General features: G+C 46.6%; 1 protein-coding gene across 2 annotated transcripts in view; it reads left to right on the top strand.

Moving 5' to 3' along the window:
• Positions 1-23,498, top strand: part of LOC128095616 (F-actin-monooxygenase MICAL2-like) — a 48,057-nt gene that overhangs the window by 4,558 nt on the left and 20,001 nt on the right. For both annotated transcript variants that reach the window (XM_052714754.1, XM_052714753.1), the window contains exons 3-6: positions 7,157-7,231; positions 11,071-11,216; positions 12,378-13,668; positions 21,661-21,755. In XM_052714754.1, the coding sequence (XP_052570714.1) occupies positions 7,157-7,231; positions 11,071-11,216; positions 12,378-13,668; positions 21,661-21,755 (1,607 nt within the window). The remainder of the gene's footprint in view (positions 1-7,156; positions 7,232-11,070; positions 11,217-12,377; positions 13,669-21,660; positions 21,756-23,498) is intronic.

Genomic DNA, 23,498 nt, shown 5'->3' with positions numbered 1-23,498 from the left:
GGGCCAAAACAAACACAGACACTTGTATAGCCATTTCCAAGCCTGGGAAACTCTGAATTTAACCTTCAACGTGGGCCTTTAAAGACTAGGAAGCGGACAGGCACGGTATATGGCTAATGCCTGTAATCCCAGAACTCAGCGCATTAGGCAGGAAGATTGCCACAAATTTGAAGTTAGACCCAACCTGGGCTACAGGGTAAAACCCTATCTCAAAATCAAAAACAAAACAAAAACTTAATCCTAAGCATAACCCTGACAGAGGGAAGCCTGCCTACCGTTCACCCTTTTCTCCGCGTCTCCTCTCCTCCATGGGACTTGAAGCAATTTGCCTGGAAGCTGTAAATCAGAATTATGCGTCTGTCTGTATGAAAAATAAAGCTTCTGGATCAAGAATAACAAAGCCAGTTTAGGAGGCAAAGACTCCAGAGAGGCAGGCCATAATTCTAAACAGCCAGTTTAGAACTGTTCAGAAGGAAACAGTTTCGCCAGTTTAGAGGGAAACCCAGAGATGATTGTTCTCACTGTCAAAGAGGAAAAACACGTTGGTTTGTAGGTGTGCGCTGACACAACTTTTCTCAACGCTTGTCCGAGTCTGTGACTCTGCTGCCGTGATAAAACACTGAAAACCAGCGTGGGGAGAAAAGGGTTTATTTGGCTTATAGGTTATAGTCCATAATAAAGAAAGCAAGGGGAAGACTCAAGGCAGGAACCTGGAGGCAGGAACCTGGAGGCAGGACCTGGAGGCAGGACCTGGAGGCAGGACCTGGAGGCAGGACCTGGAGGCAGGAACCTGGAGGCAGGACCTGGAGGCAGGAACCTGGAGGCAGGAACCTGGAGGCAGGAACCTGGAGGCAGGACCTGGAGGCAGGAACCTGGAGGCAGGAACCTGGAGGCAGGAACCTGGAGGCAGGACCTGGAGGCAGGACCTGGAGGCAGGACCCTGGAGGCAGGACCCTGGAGGCAGGAACCTGGAGGCAGGACCTGGAGGCAGGACCTGGAGGCAGGAACCTGGAGGCAGGACCTGGAGGCAGGACCTGGAGGCAGGACCCTGGAGGCAGGACCCTGGAGGCAGGAACCTGGAGGCAGGAACCTGGAGGCAGGACCTGGAGGCAGGACCCTGGAGGCAGGAACCTGGAGGCAGGAACTGGAGTAGCAGCTGTGGAGGAGTGCTGCTTACTCTGCTACCTTTCTTATACAGCCCAGCCACCTGCCTAAGGGTGGCACCACCCTCAGTGGGCTGGGCCCTCCTACATCATTAGCAGTTAAGGAAATACCTCCACAGACGTGCCTGCAGGAGGAGGGATTCCCTCTTCCCAGATATGTCTAGGTTCCTGTCAAGTTTGCAAAAACCTAACCAGCATAATGCTTAACTCTACAGAAAGCTTCTGGCTTCTGTCAAATAAATGATGTCGAGAGATGTCCTAGGTCATGTCCTTAACAATGGCTGCCTATGTCTGTTTTTTTAGGTACCCTGTGCTGACAGGGAAGGGCATACCAAGACCTGAAGCATGGGTTGGCCCTCAGAAACTAGAGAACTTGAGTGTACAGTAAAATATTCTGTAATATACTTTACAATAAAGCCCAACTTTACTCTACAGTGAATCACTGAGCAGATAGAAAAATGGGTAGACCGCATGATTTCCAATCCTTTCTTGACTCAGTCTTCAGCAGTCATGATGATGATTGACAGACAAGCCCCAGTGCAAGTGCGACATTTCTTACATAGATGTTGCAACTTAGATATGACATATCTCTCCCCTATCTGCCCTCCAACCCCTGCCAAATACTCATTGTTGAAGACTTGGTCCCAGCTATTGACAGTTAATTAGATAATGAATGGTGCTAACTTCAGTGGATTAACTCATCAATGAGGCCACAAGAGAGTGTGGGGTCTAGTTGGAAGAAGTAAGTCACTGTGGGTGTTGCCTTTCAAAGGCACATCCTATCCCCAGATTCTTCCTCCCACTCTCTGCTTCCCAGTGGGACAGTTCGCTCCACTATATGATGCTCTGCCTCCCCAGAGGCCTATAGCAATGGACCCAGCTGACTATGGAGTGACCCCTCTAAAACCCCGAAGCCTAATCTCTCCTCCTTTAGACAGTTTGCACTGCCATGCATCATGGTGATGAAGTAAGCCCATCACTTTCCCAAATAGCACAGGACAAACCCCAATAGTGGATCTCATGGAGGTTCACCAGCCACAGTGCTCACCTACATCACTGCCTCCTGGTGGTTTCAGAGGAGGCTGAGTAAAAGACGGATACTGTTTTCAAGACTCCTGGTCTGTACAGTCATGACCACAGCAGTACTATCCACAACAGCTCCAGGGGAGACAAACCCCCCCCCTCTCTCTTTCTCTCTCTCTCTCGACATCATTTCTATTTGGTTGTCTCCGGTTTTATCCTCTTACAACAAAAGAGTAAATGTAAAAGGACAATGGCTTGAATGGTCCTTTTTCTGTTAGTGCTAAGTGCACCACTTAGCAAGAGGTTGCCAGGACTGCCTTAGCATGCCAAGCAACCTTCCAGACCCTCCAAGTTCTTCAACATAGAACCTTCCCAAGATGAGGGTGTGAAGCAACGTAAACCCTTGTGTTATGGAAACTCTAGAAAACACTCATTTAAACGATCTGTGTCTTACTCAGCTTTCCACTGCAGTGAGAAAATGCCTGAGATAGACTCTGGCTTGCTGTGGCTCTTGGCCCGGCCGCCTTTGGGCCTTTGGTGGGGCAGCATATTCCAAAGAAGAAAACTGCTCGCCTGGTAGAATCTCAGAAGTGAAAAACCAGGCAGGAGCAAGGGTCCTTGTAATCCTTCAAGGCCACAAGCCCAGTGACCTAATTTCCTTCCACTAGACCCAACTCCTAAAGCTTCCACCACTTCCCCCAGCACCACAGGCTAAGGACCAAGCTTTTAACACAGTAGCCCTTTGGGGACACTTAAAATCCAAAGCTTAAGAACCCCATTCAGTGGTTCACATAAATCCTGAGTAAAAGGCATAGTCCCAGATCCCCAACACCGGAGAGCCAGGCTCAGTGGGCCTAAAGCCAAATTGAGTGTCTGTATTTGGTAAAAGAATCCCAAACGCCTGGATGCAGGTCAGCATGCCTGTGCTTTAGACATCACAGCAGGGCAGCTTCCCGGCATGCCTCAATGAAGTAGCTGTGGTGCATGCCCGAAGCAACTAAGCGGAGCTATCTAATTCATCAAGTTCATGGACAGAAACTAATATGGTTTAAGAGGGCAACCTGTCCCCAAGTTGTTCCAGCCTAAACAAGTTGGTATTCTCCATCTGTCAGCAGTCATTTGAGGCAGCTATAGGACAGGAGAACACTGGCTAGTGTGTAACAATAAAACCAGATCAAAAGCATCTGGCTAAATGCTTGCCCTCTACTCCTTTTCCCAAACAGGCTGTGTGCTGTGAGTTCCAAAAGCACTCCTTTAAAATTAATACAAAGTGGGGCTGGAGAGGTGACTCAGAAGAGCCCTTGTTACCCTTGCAGAGGACCCAAGTTCGGTTCCCAGTACCCACATACTGGCTCATGACTGCCTGTAACTCCAGCTCCAGGGAATCTGACATACTCTTCTGGCCTCTGAGGGCACCAGGCATGCACATGGTACACAGACATACATGCAGGCAAACAGTCATACACATTTAAAAAAAAAACACCAACTTTATACAAAGTTGATTGGTACACAGAGCACAAGCTGTGTTGGACACTGCTAGGTAAATCATGGCTGGAAAGGCGGCTTACACGTTTCTTTCTTTCTTTTTGTTTTTTGTTTGTTTGCTTTTTGAGACAGGGTTTCTCTGTGTAGCTTTGCAGCTTTCCTGGATCTCGCTCTGTAGACCAGGCTGGCCTCGAACTCACAAAGATCTGCCTGCCTCTGCTTCCCGAGTGGTGGGATTAAAGGCATGTGCCACCACCGCCTGGCTATAAATTTCTTTTCCAGATTCGAGTGTGCACATTTGTAATCCCAGCACTCGGGAAAGATGTGAGTGTGCACACCAGTAATCCCAGCACTCGGGAAAGATGTGAGTGTGCACACCCGTAATCCCAGCACTCGGGAAAGATGTGAGTGTGCACACCCATAATCCCAGCACTCGGGAAAGATGTGAATGTGCACACCCGTAATCCCAGCACTCGGAAAGCAGAGGGAGAGGGGGGTCATTGCTAACCTGAGCTCAGCCTGGTAAGCACAGCAAGATCCAGGCCGGTCAGTGCTGCACAATCAGACCGCTTCAAAACACAAAGGAAAGGAACGAAAAGAGAGAGGAGAGGAGAGGAGAGGAGAGGGAGAGCGAGTTTCTTTTGCTAAAAAGTGATAGCTCCAGAGGGGGGCAAAAAGATTGAAAGAGCCAGCGGACTGGGGAGTTTGCTGTGAGATTGTCTCCTGGTCATGACAGATGCTACACCCCTAAAGTCTCACCAACGTGACTGAATAAACATGAGCTGAACAAGGACAACACCAGACGTGCCAGAGTGGACAGGAGCAAGCCTGTGTGGCCTCAGCCTTACACAAAGAACTGTAGTCAACTAAGGAATGCCGAGAGTGGGAGGGGCAGCCCTCCCCCCCGGAAGAACACATGACCTGGTGGTCCAATACCGAATGGTCAGCCCTGAAAACACACATCCGGGTAACAATACACAGACAGAGCCGGTTATAGTTAGGAGTATATGCATATACACATACATATATGCATGCAACAACAATAATGAAGGAAAAGGCCATGAATTAGAAAGCGAGGAAGGAGAGGTATATGGGAGGGCCCGGAGGGAAAGGAAAAATGATGTAATTATAATCTCAACAGTAAAAGAAAAAAAACACTGCTCCTCACTTGGGCCCGTGGGGTAATACAGAGCAAGGTAAACATCTGGCTTTTCTATTCGAGTTTGCATCTGTCTCTGTCCAAACTTTGGGCCAGACCACTGCATGTTAATCACTCCAGGAGTGGCTGTGTCACGCCAAGTGACACCTGCCCTACCTTACCCCGTCCCCCATGGCTTCATGAAGGCACACAGATCAGAGCAATGCTGGATTTACTTTTAGCCATTATAATATCCTGTTCCAGGCCCCGAAAATTTTCAGTCATTGCCCTAAACCTACCGTCACCTCTTAGAAAACAGACCAGCAGAGCCTGGCAAGCGGGTCATCCCGTGATGAGATTATACAAGTCCCCCCCCCCCGCCCCCACCCCCAAGCCGAGATCATCAAAAGGACTGCTTCTCCTCACTGTGCACAGCCAGAACAGAGCACTGATTAACCAGACCACACCTCAACTTTGACCTCTTGCCTCCTGACCCAGTTCTTGGCCTATAAGCCCAGAGCTCATGCCAGTGCCCCACAGATGGGCTCAAACGCTCACTTTCTGCTCCTTAAGGATGCTGTTTAAAACCCTTCCCTGCATTTCCACAGTGATTTCTGCTCATTTTCTCTGGGGCAAGCTTGACGTGTGGGAACCTATGTGAGGTAAACCACCATGGCCAGGACAACTTAGAGAAGGAAGGGTTTATTTGGGCTTACGGTTCTGGAGGGATGAGAGTCCAGCACGGCAGGGAGGCATGGCAGCATGCGTCAGGAACGGTGGCCGGAGCGAGACGCTGAGAACTCACGTCTTCAATGGCAAACACGAAGCAGAAAGTAGACCAAAAGTAGAGTGAGGCTACGTATTCCCAAAGCCCACCCTCTCAACGACACACCTCCTCCAGGGTCACTAGCCAGGGAGCAGGTGTTCACAAACCTGAGCCTGTGGGGACTTTTCTCACTCCAACCATCAGCTGGGGAGTCAGGCCTCTGACCTAGGACTCCAGTTATATTGTGACCTCACTATTGTTCCTGCCGTGGTAAAATTGTGCCTGAGTGCCCTATTTCTACCAGTGGTGCCTCTGGGCCATCAGTTCCACCATCCCACAGTGTAACTCAGAGACCCTAAGGAGCTGAAGGATCTTGTCCTGAGAAAGGAAACCCGAGGTAGTGGCTGCATGGCAGTGCTGAGGGTCAGCTCATAGGGCAGGGGTGAAATGTCTGGGTGAGATGAGAGAGCACTCACTGGTCAGGTCTTGGATTCAGAGAGCTCTATGTTCAAACCTTCTCCACCCCTTCTCCCACACCCTCCCATGGGTGTCTTTTTTTTTCCCCTCCTAATTCCATCTTCTGCCCCTCAGATGTGCACGCACGCCCCTCCTTTCTCTCTGAAGGAAACACAGGGGCCTGAGCATTAGAGTTCAGTGTGGGAACAGGAAGCATTTGGATCCCACGCCTGTTCTCAGATTCAGAACGGCCAGTGCCTGTGCTCCAGGCCCTGCCAGGCAGAGGAGAAACACACGGGGTCCTCCAAACATGCTTCCATTGGGAACCCAACTTTCAGGAGTTCTCACCTGCTACTCTATTGAGACAGGGTTTCTCGTATTGTTTCCATACAGTATACTGCAGACCAGCTGGGCTGTGAGCATTCCACCGAGTCTCTGTCTGCCACCATCTCACTGTGGGGTGCTACAATAGATGTACGCCTCTATGGCAGATTGGGGTTTTTGGGGTTTTTTTGAGATTGTAATTTAATTACATTTCTCCCTTCCTGCTCCCTTTCCTCCCTCCAAACTCTTCTATATACCCTTCCCCGCCCTCCTTCAAATTCATGGCCTCTTCTTCCATTAATTGTTTTAGCATGCATAGAAGTATTTGTACGTACACATATATTCATAAATATAACCTACTGAGTTTATGTAATATATATATATATATATATATATATTATATAATGTCACTTGTATGCATGTTTTCAGGGCTGACCATTTAGCACTGGACAACCAATCGATGTGCTCTTCCCTGTGGAGGACCATCTCTCCTGCTCCCAGATTTTTATTTGGGTTTCAGGGATCAAACTCAGGTTATCTCCTGAACCATCTGCCCAGCTTCCTGTATAATTATCTGATGAAGAATGAAGGAGGGAGGGAGGGAGGGAGGAGGGAGGGAGGGGGAGGGAGGGAAAGTAGGATGGGGTCAGAGAAGTACAGTGTGTTAAGAGGAAGTGTCTGTCCGTCCTAAGTGTTTGCCTGCTAACTTTTGGTGAGAACGCCACAGGAGACAAATTCTTCTGCACACTAACAGACTCTACTCGCTCCATTTTCCCTGCCCCTTTCTGTTTTCCACCACAGCTCTGCAAAGGACCCACAGCCTCCAGTCTCCAGCTCCAAGCAAATACCAGAACTGGAGAAGAAAATTCCCGTCCAGTGAGTCATGAAGGGGGGCGGTGGGGGGAAGGGGGGTCCAGGGATGGGGAGGCGCTGCTCTCATTCCTTACATGGTATCTTCTCTGGCATAGCCTGGGATATGAGGGCTAGAAAAACCATTAGCTTGACTGCTAACTAGAAGCATTTGCCAAGGGATCTGGGCCCTCCCCAGGCCTCTCTCTCCACTCTGAAATCCCAGTGTCTATACTTTCACCAGAACAGAGCCCTCTCAGCCATGAGCTCCAAGTTTGAAATGAGGAAGAGGAGGAGAGACTGAGAGCCAGGCGCTTGGTTCTGTCCCAGGAACTGGACTAGATCCCCTTTTGGCTCCATGTCATTGTGGCCAAGGCATGAAGGTAGCAGCTTGCACTAGAACATGAGTGTAAACACTCGCAAATATGCACACACACACACACACACACACACACACACACACACACACACACACACAGAGAGAGAGAGAGAGAGAGAGAGAGAGAGAGAGAGAGAGAGAGAGAGGAGTTTGTTTCTTCTAAGCAGATCTTGGCCCCTGGTGAGTTCCAGGGCTCCCACAAGAGCTATACTGACCATGCACACATAGTCACACAGCACCAGAATTCTCCCCCAGAACCCTTGAGTGAGAAGCTGGGGCTCCATCCTGCTGTGAGCCCATCCCCCCCTCCTGGCTCCTTTGTATCCATGTTCCCCTCCAGCCTCATTCTGCCCAAGGCTGACCCCAGGGAGGCCTTGGGCAGAGGCCCTAACTCTCCCTCTTTCTGAGTCAGCCTGATTCCCACCAACCCCCAGACTCATCGCCTCTCATTGTGTCTCCCTAGGACAGGGGCCACCTTTGGAGCTAGACCAGATCTGCATATCTGGGATAAGCTGAAATGACAGCTGACTCATCTGAGCTCCCCCGGGTGGTGGATGTGAGAGCAGAGGAGTCTTCTCACCCTGTGCCTAGAGGTTCAGAAGCACTAGGATCCTGCTCTCAGGCCGGTCCTCCTGGGTGTTGAGGCTATCCCAACATTTCTGAGTATCACCAGTGTCAGGGAGCTCAGTCTGTCCTCAGCAAGCTCCCAGCATGGAGTGAGATAGGAGACTGGCAAACAGCAGGGCCAGGGATTCTAGAAAACAAGACAATTCTGTTACTCAGAGGTGGGGTTTGGGGACGGACCCAGAGACTTCAGTGTTCAGTTATTAATGAATATAGGGTGTGGGTCTTAAGTATACAGTGACGCTGGGTGTGAGCAGGGCTTGACCCTGTTGTTTCTATGGCCTAGCAATGTCTGGTCCAAAGGAGTTCTTGTTTTTGAGTAGGAGAGAGGGAGGAAGGAAGGAAGGAAAGAAGGAAGGAAGGGAGCTGGAAAGTTGGTTGGATTAGGCACAATGAAACAGCGTATGGGTTCAGACTTGCAAGCTTCTGCCCCTAGAGGGCACTCCAAGACTTTGAGAAGACTGAATCCTTCATAGCCTCCAAATTCTGGAAAGCAGGGGCACCAGGAATCCCAATCCTCATGACAATCCCCAAAATCAAGAACCCCTATGCCCCCAAAGAAGGTTTGTCAGTTAATAGGAGATAGGACACAGGCATCCTTTCCAAGCTGAACATGCTTAGTGTGACCTCCACCATCAGGGGAAAGGCCACCACTGCCAGCAAAGCCAAGAGGAGGTAGCACAAGGAATTTCACCAATGGGTACAGAGGCTGTAATGCTGGCCCAGGTCTGCTTATCAACCCCTTTGATCCAAAGAACCCGAGAACCAGCAGCACTCAGATCCTGTGCCCTACAGAGGACAAAGTAGCCTGGCTGGGCCATCCAAGAGTGCCTGGGCATGCACTGGAGAGGAGGATCTAAGTAGACGAAGAATGAATTCCTAGGCCAAGAGTTAGAGAAAGCCTGGCTGGTCTGGGTGTCTCATTCCCTCTGAAACCGACGGCAGGTCTCGGTATCTCTGTGATGGCTTGTGTGCAAGAGGAGGGAAGTGAGCCTGATTTGTGCTAAGCTAGCATTTGTCCGCATGGTAATGTGGACTTTTTGGATGAGGACTCTGGAGGTAAGCAACTTGCTCACATCAGTTGTAAATGTGAACAGCTGTAAATGTCCTGAGGTCCCCAGTTTATCATCTTTCAGAGGAGCTAGAAGACGTTACTCATCTCACAGGAGAGATTTCCCATCTCTCAGCCCCTGGCTGGCCTTTCTTTCCCTTCCTGGAGTCAGGCCTGGCCCTTGGGCAAGGACTTGGCCCAAGGACAAAGGAGAGACTGGACCTCCATGTCCTCATTTCTCAAGCCTTCCACAAGTTCTGTCTTTAAGACAGAATACATAAGGACCTTGTAGCCAGAGACTCCACCACAAGGATGGGGCTGGGATCAGAGAAAGAAGAAGGAGACAACTTCTGGGTCACAACCTTGTAGATCCCAAGACTTTTCTGTCTAGCTTGTATCACAAGGTATCCCTGGTCCCGTGTCGCAAGGTCCCCTGTGACTCCTCAGAGGAACAAAGGGACAGTCTGTGGAGCTGAAGGGACTTTTGAGGCTACTTAAGGAGTCTGATTCAGAGGATGGCAGGGAGAAGAGAGTGAGGGGGCGAAGAAGAGGGGGAGAAGGAATTTGGCAGGAATTTAGCAGCTGGGGGCAGGAAGCAAGACAGCAACTGACTCCTAAGGTTTGCCTTTTTAGGCTCGATCGGTCATGTTGTGGGCTGAGCTGGGCTTGCGGGTGATGGGATGGAGGCCAGTGCTCCCCTGCTCAGCTCCTGGCAGCCCCTGATAGCCTTTATTCCAGGATCTCCTCCTTGCCCACCTTCACAGCGGCTGTTTTCCTGCAGTTACCTTCTCCCTCAGAAACACCATGAGGCAAGCGGGGAGGGTACCCTGTAGAAGCTCATGGACCACACGTGCACAGAGTCATCTTTTCAGAGCCTATGCCTGGCATGGCCTGTACTGCCTAACATGTTTGCCTTTGTGTGAGGAGAGCAAAAAGCATACTAAAAGTCCAGAGCACAGAGCATGCCCATGAAAGATGTGTACAAGTTATCTGAAATGCTCCCGTCTGGAGATAAAATACTTGACATTGCAGACTGAAGGTTACCAAGTTGGAGGGGAAGAAGTGACGAGGGACAGGAAGTGTCAGCAAAACAAGGGTCTGAATGACTTCCCAGGCTGCACTGTTAGAATCCTGCTCTTGCGGGACCAGATGATTTCAGCTGCCCACAGTTCAGAACTGGGCTCCTCCTCCCCAGAGGCCAGCTCACTCCTTTCTCATGCATCTCTGAACAGACACACTGCTTCCTGTCTGTTCCCTGAGCCACAGAAGTTTGGCAAGGACCCATTAATTCTGTGTGATTCGAACCATTGATATGGGTGTAACCTCCCTCCCTTGGGTTCCCAGAAGATCTCAAGCTAACCACCTTGTCTGAGAGCCCCTCAGCGGCACACACAGGAGAGGGAGAACCCATTTCATTAGGACTAAGCATCTATCCTGTCCGTGCCCACAACTAATGGTCTGACATCTTGTGGAAAGAAACCTCAGATGGTTTATTGACAGAGAGATTTAGTGCAATCCCAGCTCCTGACCACCATGACTTCAGGGAAACGTTAGCAGTAAATGTCCGTCTCCAAAAAGCACTCTGTGGGTTGGGCTCACATCTCCCAGGAGCAATCTTATGGAAGTCGGAAACACTGACTCCCATGACTTCTCCTCCAGAACCCTGCTGCCAAGTCCCAAGCTGTGGGCACTAGGGCCCTACCTCGGTGTCCATCCCCAGCATCTTCCTTCCTAAACTGAAGATCCACCCACGGTCTTCTCTTTTTTGTGCTAAAAACAAGGCAACTATGGGGTGTGTTGTTTCCTTCGTAGATTCAACACCCATGAACAAAAGAGCACCATCGCCTCCAAAGGAGCCTCCTCCTCCTCCATCTTTATCTTCTTCATCTTCTCTGCCATCTTCCTTTTCCTCAGCCAGTGTACCTGGGCACACTTCAGAGAATTTCTCCCCTCCTCGGGTAAGTGCTCTCAAGAGCTCTGCACAAACCATGGGAATGCCAACTTTCCACGCTCCTCACTACCGCCATACTTAATTCTGGATTCTAAGTGCTCACAGGTCCCTTTCACGTGCAAAGCCAGGGCAGAGACAGGCTCTGCTGTGGGCCTCTGGATACTCTTTACATGTGTCTTTCATAAAAACTCATTTTGCCCCTCCTGGGCCACTCTCATGAACAAAGTCACCCCCTTCAGCATTGTGTGGGAGATGGGCGTAGTGCATATGCCCCTGAGGAAGTTCACCCAGGGAAGAACAGCCAAAGGGTGATAGGCCCAGAAATAAGGGTGGTTCTCAGTAGCATCCAAGGACCTTGAGAGCAGTATCTGTCTAGAATAGAAAGCATCACCACGGCAATGGATGGCTGGATTCTTTCTTTTCATGTGCATCCTGCAGTCTCTGTAACCTGCTAGGACTGTGCTAGACTCTGTGGAGTCTTCAAGACAGAAAAAAAGTGTGTACTCTTTTGAGGCCCTCTGACCTGTGGCCTGCCCCTCGGGCGCCAGGAGTCTTGGCAGGACATTGCCACTCTTTGTAGAGTCCACTCAAGTTCTTCCAAGTTCCCACATGCTTGAAACATTGGTTCTACAATGGTGCGAAGTGTGACATTTAGAAAGCGTCTCAGAAAGTCCCAAAGGCTTCACTACCAATACTTCAGCTAAGAAGAAGAACTGTAACTCCTTACCTAGACAGCCCACGAACCATGGGTTGGAGAAACTGACTTCTTGGATGTCAGCAAAGTATACCTATGGGAAGAAGGTCCCCTTTAGTAAAGGCAGTATTTGAACAAACCATGAGGAACCCACCCCACCCTACCTATATTTACTGCTCAGGAGCTTGTCAAGAGCAGCAGCCATGCCTAGGCTTTCCCATCTGGCTTTTTCTCCACTTATTCTAGAGCCTTTAATGGTCTTTGATTAGAGCATATTTGGGGACTGTAGGTAGGTGACAGCAAATTCCTAATGGCCACTTGGAACAAAGAAGGAGCTTTCTGAAACCTCCTCTGACTTTGAGTATCTAAGAGCAGGAGAAAGGGAGAAAGTGATGCATGCATGGACACTCACCTTCCCCATAGAAATAAACACTGGGAGCTTTAATAACTGGTATTTCTGCCCATCCCCTGTAGGTGCCAGCTTACAGCCTCCACTCCCTGCCAGTCTCCAGAGGTGATTTAAGCCCTATTCCACTCTACCTGAGACGTGCCAGGGCTCAAGGGATCTTGAAGGAAGTGCCTCTCTATCTGCCTCATGGCCCCATGCTGGAGAGCACAGGCCTGGGGAGCCCCAGTGGAGAAGACCTCAGCAGCCCTGTGCAAATGGCTTCAGAGGACTGCAGGGAAGCACGGGCTCCTCTTGGGAGCACCAAAAGCATGTACAAAGATTCCCACCCCGTTGCAGGGGAGGACCAGCTTTTGTCCCATCAAAACCTAGCTCTTGGGGCTGCAGGGAACCCAAGAGAACTGAAGGAGAGACCCAGGAGGGGACAGACAGGTGGCCCAGAGCTGTCTGAAGAAAGGAAGTTGGGTTTGAAGAAATTAGTCCTCACACAGGAGCAGAAAACCATGTTGCTAGACTGGAGTGATTCTACCCCTGAGCACAAGGCTGGGGAGCGACTCTCCCAGGAAAGAGCTGAGAATGGCAGAGGCCGGACCCTGAAATCCTCTACCCTCCCTCAGGCAGTGAAAGAGAAACTAATATCCCAGACAGGCATCCCAGAGGAGATGCGTCCCCCAACTGTCAAGGCGCCCCGGGAACGAGAAGTGCCTCCACCCAAGTCTCCCCTGAGGTTCATAGCAAATGCCATCCTAAAGTCTCTGCTCCCCAATTCGGAAGGTGGAAAGAAAACCTGCCCTAAACCGGAGTCAAAAACATTGCCTCGGGGCCAGCCACATACCTTCACACGCTCCTTTAGTTTTCGGAAACCCAGTTCCATTAAAGATGGGGACCAGCAGTCTCCAGGGAGACACATGGCCAAGAAGGCTTCAGCCTTCTTCTCTCTGGCTTCTCCAACTTCTAAGACTGCCCAGGCCTCAGACCTTAGCCTTCCTGACCCTATCCTCCGCACCCGGAGTCTGCCCAGTCGTCCATCCAAGATGTTCTCTGCAGCCACATCCCCACCACCCCGCAGCAAGATTGAAGATGTCCCTACCCTCCTGGAGAAAGTGAGTTTACAGGATGCCACTCAAGTTCCAAAGAAAAGAGCCTTGTGTGTTCCCTCCCTTGGCCTCAAAGATAAATCCTTTGAGAGTTTTCTCCAGGAATGCAAACAGAGAAAGGATATTGGGGACTTCTTTAACAGCCCCAAGGAGAAGGGGCCACCCAGGAACAGAGTCCCATCCTTGGAGAAGCCAGCACAGCCTTTTGGCAGCACCTCCCGGGGGCAGGTGGCGCATCCTTCTTCTACAGGGCAAGATACACGTAAGTGGCTGTCTTAGTAGTCTAGTCTAGAGTTCATGCTGAGCAGTTAGCGGCCTCCCTGGATTCACAAACAGGCACTGTGCATTTTGATTTACTTCTCCAGCTCATTCTGACGAAAGTGGGAAAAGTCGGGACTGATGTGATGGCTCAGCTGGTCTTAAAGGCTCTCTCTGCCAGGCCTGATAACCTGAGTTCCATCCCCAGGCCCCACTCTCCCAAGTTGTCTTGTGGCCTCCTCATGGGCACCTCCCTCCCTCTCTCAATACACAAAGAAATGAATATAATTGGGGGGGAAAAATGAAAGAAACTTGAAAATTTTGTAAGAGAAATCCTAAAAAAAAAAAAAAAAAAAAAAAAAACCCTTGAAATTATGTTATAAAATAAGTTAAATTAACAATAATCCTACCACTTTTCTTTTCTCTGTGACTATGTGAACATTTTTACTTCGATGTACATACAATTGCATATTTTAAAAATCAACTTTATATTCTAGGTATTATACAAATAATCACAGAATCTATATAAATGTGATTTAAAAGAATGTTCTTTCTTGTGGCAATATTGTCATTTAATGAGCCATTATTTGATTGTTTAACTTATAAGGATATATGTAATATATTTATATACACACACATACTTGTAGGTGAATGTATTTATAATGTATGGATGGTGCTGGTTGGACGTTTTTACAAATGTACCTTTTTGTTTCCCTTGAATTACTAACCACTTTTCTGTATGTTTGATTACCAATGAAAATAGAGACTTTTTATATTTAAATCTGGTTGTTGTTCATTATTTAATTAATATATCACAGAGTCAGAGTAATCAAACAGTACGGAAATACATAGGAAAAAGCAGAGCACATTGTTGTTTCTGCACCTTGCCAAACATTTAGTGTATTTCTTTAAGGATGATTTAAACACATATCTGATGTCTTTTTTTTTTAAGGTGGGTATGTGAGTGTGTGGTATGTATGCAAATGTGTAAATGTGTACATGCATGTGTGTGCACTCTAGGCTAGAAGAGGTTGCTAGGTGTCCTGGTCAATTACTCCCTGACTTCTTATTCCTTCAAGACAGTGTCTTTCACAGAGCCTGGAATTCTGCGGGTAGCATGAAAGCCCCCATGATCCCCGTGTCCATTCCCCTACAATGCCGGATTGTAGGAGTGGGTGCAGTCACACACAGCTTTTTACGGGAGAATCTGAACTCAAGTCCTCCTTACATTTGCACAGCAAGCAGCGTTCTTACCACTGAGCTGTCTCCCCAGACAAGGATTTCTTTCGTTGCTGAATGTTCGTTTGACCTCATTAAACAAATCGTGATCCTAATACTTCCAGTTTTCAAAAATTCTGTTTTTCTTTACATTTTTACCTTTTAATTTTTTTTTAATTTTTAAGGGAAATCAGTTTTCAAGAAATTAATTATTTATCTTCTTTGCACCCTAATCAAATATCTGTATAGATTAACAAGAGAACTTCTTAACAGCCAAGTTTGGAATAAGCATAGGTAAGTTGAGATGTAAGGATTCTTTTAAAATCACACACCATAAAATTTCATTTATTATATATATATATATTTAATTTTTTAGATTTATTCACTTTTTATGCATATGCAGGTTTTGCCTACATGTAGATCTGTGTACCATGTGCATGCCTGGTGCCAGTGGAGGCCAGAAGATGGTATTTGGTCTCCTAGGACTGGAATTACAGATGGTTGTGAGCTGTTGTGTGGGTGCTTGCAGTCAAACCTGAATCCTCTGCAAGAGCAACAAATGTTCCTACCCAGGCTATCTCTCCTGACCCATGAAGTAGATGTTTAATAGATAGTACATTTATCTCCTTTAAAACTAAAAAGCATGTAGCTGGGTGTGATAGTGCATTGCCTGTAATCCCAATACTCGTAAGTCTAAAGCCAAAAGAGTATGAGTTTGAGGCCAGCCTGGGCTACATAGTAAGACTTAATCTAAAAAAGATAACAAAGAAAAAATAGCTGGAAACTTAATCCATTGGCATAAATATGAATTTATCCATCTGATTAGAAAGCTTCTGCATAGCAAAAAGCACTGTTAACAGAGTGAAAAGGCATTCTAAAGAGCTGGAGAAAATCTTTGCCAACCACTTATCTGATTAGAGATTCATATGCAAACTCATTAAGAACTCAAAAAATTAAATACTCAAACAACAAATAATCTAACCAATAAATGGGCAAATAAACTGGATAGTAGAAGGATAAATGTCCAATATATGCATGAAAATGTTCAACATATTTAGCCATCAGGGAAATGCAAATCAAAACTGCTCTAAGAGTCCATCTTACAGTAGTCAGAAGGGTTGTCATCAAGGTCACCAAGGAAACTACAAATGCGAGCCAATGAGGATGGAGTTAGAACAAGCATGAGAGACCCTTCTGTACTATTTACAGGAATATAAATTAGTTCAGCTACTATAAAACTTGATATTAAGGTCCCTTGAACAATGGAACTGGAGCTGCCATAACATCCAGGTGTACCACACCTACTTATACACCTGAAAAAATCAAAGTCAGCACACCCATGCACACTGCATACTATTCAGAACAGCCAAGTTATAGAGTCAGCCTAAGTGCCCATCTACAGAAGGAGAGATCCTGGTGTGGTGACATATGTCTGCAGTCTTCGCACTAGGGCAGGAGAACTGAAAGGTTGAGGCCAACTTGGGCTACACTGAGACCCTGTCTCAAAACCAAACCAATGGTGTGTGTATGTGTGTGTGTATGTGTGTGTGTGTGTGTGTGTGTGTGTATTATGTATACACAGACACATATATGTGGGTGTGGGTATGTGTACATACATATATATATATATATACACACACACACAAAGTGTATATATCTATATACAGAATATATATGTATATAGATATATACACACACAGATATACACAAAACTCAACAACAGAAAACAGATGAATAAATAAAGAAAATGTAGTATCTATACACAATGGAGTGGGTGAGGAAGTTGTTTTTCTTCTATGGGATTTTGTTGTCGAGTAAAGTGTCCATAATTCGAAGTGTGTTTCAGTTATTCAATGATGCTCATAGTAAGAACTCTTACATTGGTTTGGTTATTTTATCAATTACTAAAAGAGGACAGAAATATATATACATGTATATATATGTATATATATTTCTTCACTTTTAATTTATTTAACTCTGTGTGTGTGTGTGTGTGTGTGTGTGTGTGTGTGCGCACACGAGCTGTATGTATGAGTATGTGTGTGAATACAGACCTGTGAGTGCCCACATTCTACCTTGTTTAAGACAGGGTCACTTTTTTGAGATTTTAATTTTATTTGATATGTGTGAGTGCTTTGCTTGCATGTATGTCTGTGGACCAAGCGCATACAGTACCCAAAGAGGGTGTCAGATTCTCTGGAACTGGAATTATAGACAGTTACGTGCTGCCATGTGGGTGCTGGGAATGAAACCCAAGTCCTTTGCAATATCAGCTTGTGCTCTTAACTGCCGAGTCATCCCTCCAGCCCCAGGATCTCTGTTTTGCAGTTGTTCGGGTGTGTATACTCCAGACTAGCTGGTCTTCAAGCCTCCCAGGATTCCCTTGTTTCTGCCTCCCGTCTCACAATGGGAGCACTGGCATTGCAGATGTGTACATCTGGCTTTATGTGAGTTCTGGGGATACAAACTGCGGTCCTCATGTCTGCTTTACTCACTGAGCGGTCTCATGGCAGGGAACACACGGTTGTCAGACCAGTTATCCAGGTGGTGGGGGCAGAGGCTGACGTTTTCATCATATCAACAGTCAAGAAGCAGAGAAACTGAGCCAGAAACAGTGCACAGTAGCATTCAAAGCCCATCCCCCATTGGCTTTCTTCATCCAAGTAGGCTCCACCTCCTAGAGGTTCTGAAGCACCTTCCAATCAACTGTTCAAACACAGGGGCCTATGGCCGACATTTTACATTCCAACACTAGCCGTCACCATGCTATAGAATAGATCTCTTAATCTTGGTCCTGTTGAACTGAAATTTCATATCCTTTGAACATCTCCCCAGCCCCCACCTCCACCTATTAGTTATAGTGACCAGCATTTTATTAGACTCTCCACTTGTGTGGGTTTCTGTGATTTCATTTTATATAGCTGCATGTAAGTAGATAGAAATGCTGCTGGCTGGAGCTGAAGGTGTGGCTTTGCCATAGAACTCAAACTTAGCATATAGAATTCCCTGGGTTTAAATCTCAGCACCAAGCCAAAAGGAAGGAAGGAGGGAGGAAGGTGAGGAGGAAGAGAAGAGGAGGGGAGAGAAGGGAACAGGAGGAAGAGGGGGGGAAAGAGCTAACCATAGTAATGTTAATTTTATATATCACTACTAAATTTATCAGTTCTCAAGGTTATTTTGGTAACATACTTTTAAACTTCTTGAGCACATTTATGATAACTTTAAATACTTGCCTGTTAATTTCACTGTACCTGTCATTTCTGGGTCTGTTTTTATTGATGGATTTTTCTCTTGCTTATTAAATGTGTGTGTGTGTGTGTGTGTGTGTGTGTGTGTGTGTGTGTGTGTACACCTAGTCATTGTTTACCAACTGATAGAGTTTATGAGTATTATGCTGAGAAGTGATTGGACTTTATTTTATTAGTGATTGGATTTTATTTTTTTAATGTTAAGTGGGGAATAAAGAATGTTTAATAAGCAGTAGTCTAACTCTATTCCTTCCAAGGCTTGTCTTTACCCTTGTTAGGTGTGTCTATGATAAGCATTACTCTTCACTAATCTATACCTGTTCATAAAGTAAAAGTTTCCTGTGATCTCAATAATGCCCCAGGTGTCTGTGCTACTCAGACTAGGGACAAGCATCTCCCACCTAGGAAAGCTTTAGAGCAGTGGTTCTCAACCTGTGGGTCACGACCCCTTTGACAAACCTCTAGCTCCCAAAATATTACATTACGATTAATAACAGTAGTAAAATTACAGTTATAAAGTAGCAATGAAAATAATTTTATGGTTGGGGTCACTACAACATGAGGAACTGCATTGAAGGGTCACAGTATCAGGAAGGTTGAGAACCACTGCTGTAGAGACTGTTGAGCCTGCGACTTCTCCGCAGTTATATGCCCAACCAGGTAGTTTCTTTTGATGTAGCTTTGGATTCCTGTTAAGCAGTGGATGCACATGGACTTCTATGCTGGTTTCTAACATTCTTTTTTCCCAGCAGTCCCTCCTCTCCAGGGCTCCATCCTACACATTACTGCTGCCTCTGCCTGGCCAAACTCTGAACTGCCTTTCAACTCAGTGAACCCATTTTGCCCTGTTTGGGTTTTTCCTGCCTGCACTGTGGTCGGCGAAGGACCTCAGGGCAGAAGCATCTATGGCCATAGAACTTTCCATATGGGCTCTTGTCTTTTATATCTTTTCTGTACTGCCTGTTGGCTAATATCTGGAAAAAGATGCTTCATATACTGTGTCCTGAATTCTACTGCTTCCTGGTGGAAAGCCAGGTCCAAAGTCAGTCAGTCTAACATAGTGTAGTCGGGCAATGCTGCAAGGTTCTTAAAAATTGCAAATGAAAAATGACCTTCAGTATTGTTGGTACTCTACTGAAGAGCAGAGAGACTCAGTGGCATTAAACTGCTAATCGCCCTTCTTACCTAAGGAGGTGCATATGCTTAGGAGCCATTTCATTCCTGTTTCCAAATGAAATGCTACCAAAACAGTGACTTTTTGAAATTAGAAAAGTTTCAGCTTTATAGCTATACTTCTCCCATAAATAAAGGTCCACTAGGCAGTTTTAGTAACATGAAAAGCCTTGTTAATTGGGTCAATGATAACAAGGAAGATGGTGAAGACAGTTGTGATGTTAATGATCGTTGTCAACTTGACTGGGTGTGGAACCACCCAGGAGACGCCCCTTTGGGTCCTCTGCAAGGATGTTTTTAGGGAGGGGTAACAGGAGTGAAGACCTATCCTGAGTGTGGAGAGCACTAGTCATGGGCTGGACTAGCAGACTGACTGCAAAGGGAATAAAGAGGAATGCATGGCAGCATTCATCTCCCTCTGCTCCCCACTACTCAGAGGTGAGTGAGCAGTCTTCGGCCTCCACACCTTCCTTCCATGATGGACTGTGTCCTCAAATTGTGAGCCAAAATAAACCCCCCTTCTCTCAATTCACCTCTTTTTGAGACAGTCTCTAGCTCAGACTGGCTTCAAACTCCCTATGTAGCCGAAGATGGCCTTGAACTTCTGGTCCTCCTGCCTCCATCTCCCAAGTGCAGTGCTGGGAATCTAACCCAGAGCCTCCTGCATGCTAAACAAGTGATGTATCAGCTGAGCTGCATCCCCAGCCCTCAAGTTGCTCCATATCACATGTTTGGTCACAGCAATGAGAAAAGCAGTAAATAAAACAAGTCTAAACATTCCCAATAGCTACTTCTCGTATACCAGATACTGCCAGGGACTTTGTTTGCTCATCCCAGCGATTCTGCACGTAGGAATCATGACAGTAGAACTCAAGGGTATAAAGTCGGTCCCTCCAGCTTCTATCCTCAGCACTCAGTGACTCGATCCCTCGGTGGTAATTTAGTGGCTGAAGCAGGATGCAGTCTCTGCCCAAAGAGAACACAGCCTCCTCCTATGACGATGCCACTCTCTGATTCTATCTTTACCTGAGCTTTCCCATCTGGCAAATTAAAGTGGAAAACAGCAAACTCCCTCCCCAGAGAGGCTGGGTTGTTATATGCATGTTTTGTATTATTTTGCTCTGAATAAGAGTGTATGTAAATGTGTTGCTGGAGGTTAAAATTACCCTTATTTTGTAACACTTGGCTGCTCCCACTGGGGTGAATAGTTGAAAATTATAGGGAGGCTGGAGAGGATGTTAGCTGACTTGGAATTGCTTCCCTCCTTTCTCTCCACCCACTCCATCGTTCTCTGCAGACACAAGCTGCCACTGTAGAGTCCGTTTGCCATCACTGAATTCTAGTAGGTTCTGCAGTGCAGTGACCAGCATGGGTTAATCCTGGTATTGGCACAGACTTCATCAGGTGTACGTGCAAGGGCAGATGTTTTAGCTGGGAAAAATGAAAGTCTCCTGTAGCACCTGGAAGCCCCGTCACACCTGGTCCCCAGCCAAATCACAAAAAGGTGTTTGGTCAACATGGGCACATTACAGTCCTCAGCCATCCAGTTCATGTTTGGAGTCTGGCATGCCCCTCAGCTTTAGCTTCCCCGTGGGCCCTGCTTTGTTGGGCCATCCCTATTTTAAACTGCTTTTTTCCTGGCATTTGAATCATCCCTTCCATGATGTGATAATATCTGCAAGTTGGGAAAATAAAAGTGGCATTTGTTTAGCCATAATTAATGAAATATTTATGTTGCATGAGGCTATGTGATAAAATCCTTAGGCTTAGAGTCCTTTTGCTTCTGATTACATTTGGGATTTTTTTTTCTATGACCAGACATTCTGACGCCAGCTCTTTTACACTGAGCAGATGTCGTGTAGTAAAAATGGGTGCCAGATGCTGCGAGCCGCAGAAGGGCGATTTGTTTAAGAGCTGGCTCTGACTTTTTTTTTTTTCTTTGCATTCAATTACTCTGTAGAACGAACCTTACCCAAGCGTTTAGGTAACTCAGCTAACTTCAGATATGCATTTTCATAATAGATTTTTGATCCAAAAGCGTTGTAAGCAAGGACCCTGCCCTGTAAAGGGTGTTTAAGGACTTCCTTGATTTCTGCATAATACCTTGTTTTGTTTTGTTTTGTTTTGAATGTGAGAAGAGAGCGGCAGAGCTCTTGGCAGGGGTCCAGAAATGTAATTAACGTGGAGGGCCAACTTTTCAGTGGCCCTGAGGTACTGCTTTCCCAAGCTTCTGGCAGGTGCAGTGAGGGGTGGGCAGGAGGAAGCAAACGGGGTGAGGGGGGAGGGAGGCAGCTGTGAGGCACGGAGCAGGAAAAGAAGCCCCCGCGGTTTGGTGAGTTCTCTGGTTCTTGTTTCAGGCACGACAGTGACAGAGGCCATCTCTTCTCCCTCTTCAGCCACCTCCTCCTCTGCAGATGAAGACTTTGACTCCAGGCTTTCCTCCAGGTCAAAGGTAACATCACTTAGAACAGCATACAATGCCTTGGCTGACTGGGGCTCATTTCCCATCCAGGTTTCAGAGCCAATGTGGGCTCCAGCTGCAAGGATGCTCATGAGGGTCAGGCCACATTGCAACGGAAAACCACCCTTCTTTTTATCTGGAACACCCCAATCTGTCTTCTTTAAAAAAAAAAGGAAAGAAAAAAGAAAACCTCAGCGTCTCAAATGGAGAAAGGAGAAAAGAAGACGTACTGACTTGAAACCATTTGGCGAGTGCGGTTCTTAAAGTGGGTTTAATATGTGGTCCAATAAGCAAACCATTGAAAAATTTCAACAAGCAGATGTGTATTTCCCCAAGGGAAGCACAACTTCATTTAAGAAGCACTAGAGGCAGATTGCACAGAAAATGTTATGTTTATTCTAATCAGAGCTATGAAACAAACCCTGCAGGTGTGCAGAGACGCAGATGCACCCAGACACTTACTGTCAGAGGTACAACCTGCATGCCGCTGGGAAGGCAACCAGCCCCCTTCTTAGTGGATGTTAGTGTCCAGAGAGCCCTTTCCAGATCTCTCCTACGAATGCAGAGAAAACACAGTGTGGCATGTCTGTAGATGTGTCTATAGATCACATACACAGAGACAAATGTTGGCCACCCAACCTCACTGCTGTTTCCTCGAAGCTTGGGACTGAAGCCTATCCCCTAGGACTCAAGGGGGTGGAATGCTGAACGGCTGGTCCTCACATGCCTCTGGGGTAGGCAGAGGATCCATGCACTGCTCTGGTACTGTTTATATTGTTGCAGCTGAGAAGATGTAGTGGAAGGAAGAAGAGAACCAAATTTATTCACTCACACTCAACTTTTCCATATCTAGCAAGGGAAGCTTTGGCTTCAGTTCAAGTCACAAAGGGGGATTCCAACTCCCTAGGGCAAGCGAGTGCTCACACACACAGGCATGTGTAAGCACACATAAACAGTGTGGGGGGGGGTGCACACACAGTGGGGGTGGGGTAGGAAATTTTCTTTTTTAAATTGTGAGCTTCTCAAGTTAACTTTAATCCTCACCAGAAGTTAATTGTATGTGAATTATGTTACATTGATTTCTGGGGGTTCCTTATTGCCCCTCATCCCCTCAAATGGCCCTAAGTTAACTCTCCACTCAAATGAGACAGATCCCAAACTCCATCTTCTTAACACTCATGGAGAAAGAATAGGTTAGCACTGGCATGTAGAAGTAGCAAGACCATAATATCCCAGATAAACCTCACAACCAGCTCCTTGTCATCTTGCTGGCCTAGCACATGGCTAGTGTCACTGCTTTGGGGGAGTAAGGGCTTATAATGGCCAAGGCCACAAGCCAGCCTCATTTTGCAGGTCAAACCTGATGTATCTTAATCTTGAACAAATCCATAGCCTCTGGCTTTCTGTGGGAACAGAAGCAGAGTCTCCTTTCCAAAGCAACATATCCTTATATCCAAATTTTGAAGTCAAGGTACCTTTAAAACACACATTTTGGCATAACTCAACAGCTTTTACAATCAAATGTTTTTCTGCAGTTAAAAATCCCAAAGACAACACAATCCAGATTCTCTGTGTAATATTCATCTTTACGTGGCTTATTTTTTTATATTAATTTTACTGTCTCTTTAAAGACTTTATTTTTTAAAACTATGTATTTGTTTATATAACTGTATATATCACCATATATCACCTTTTTAGTCTCTTTCAAGCCTACGTATATTTTACACACATTGT

The sequence above is a fragment of the Peromyscus californicus genome, unplaced genomic scaffold (assembly GCF_007827085.1).
Source record: "Peromyscus californicus insignis strain IS unplaced genomic scaffold, ASM782708v3 Scaffold_4__1_contigs__length_199733344, whole genome shotgun sequence".
Classification (NCBI taxonomy): domain Eukaryota; kingdom Metazoa; phylum Chordata; class Mammalia; order Rodentia; family Cricetidae; genus Peromyscus; species Peromyscus californicus.
The sequence above is the reverse complement of the archived record's forward strand: the minus strand, read 5'-3'. Positions and strand labels throughout refer to the sequence as shown.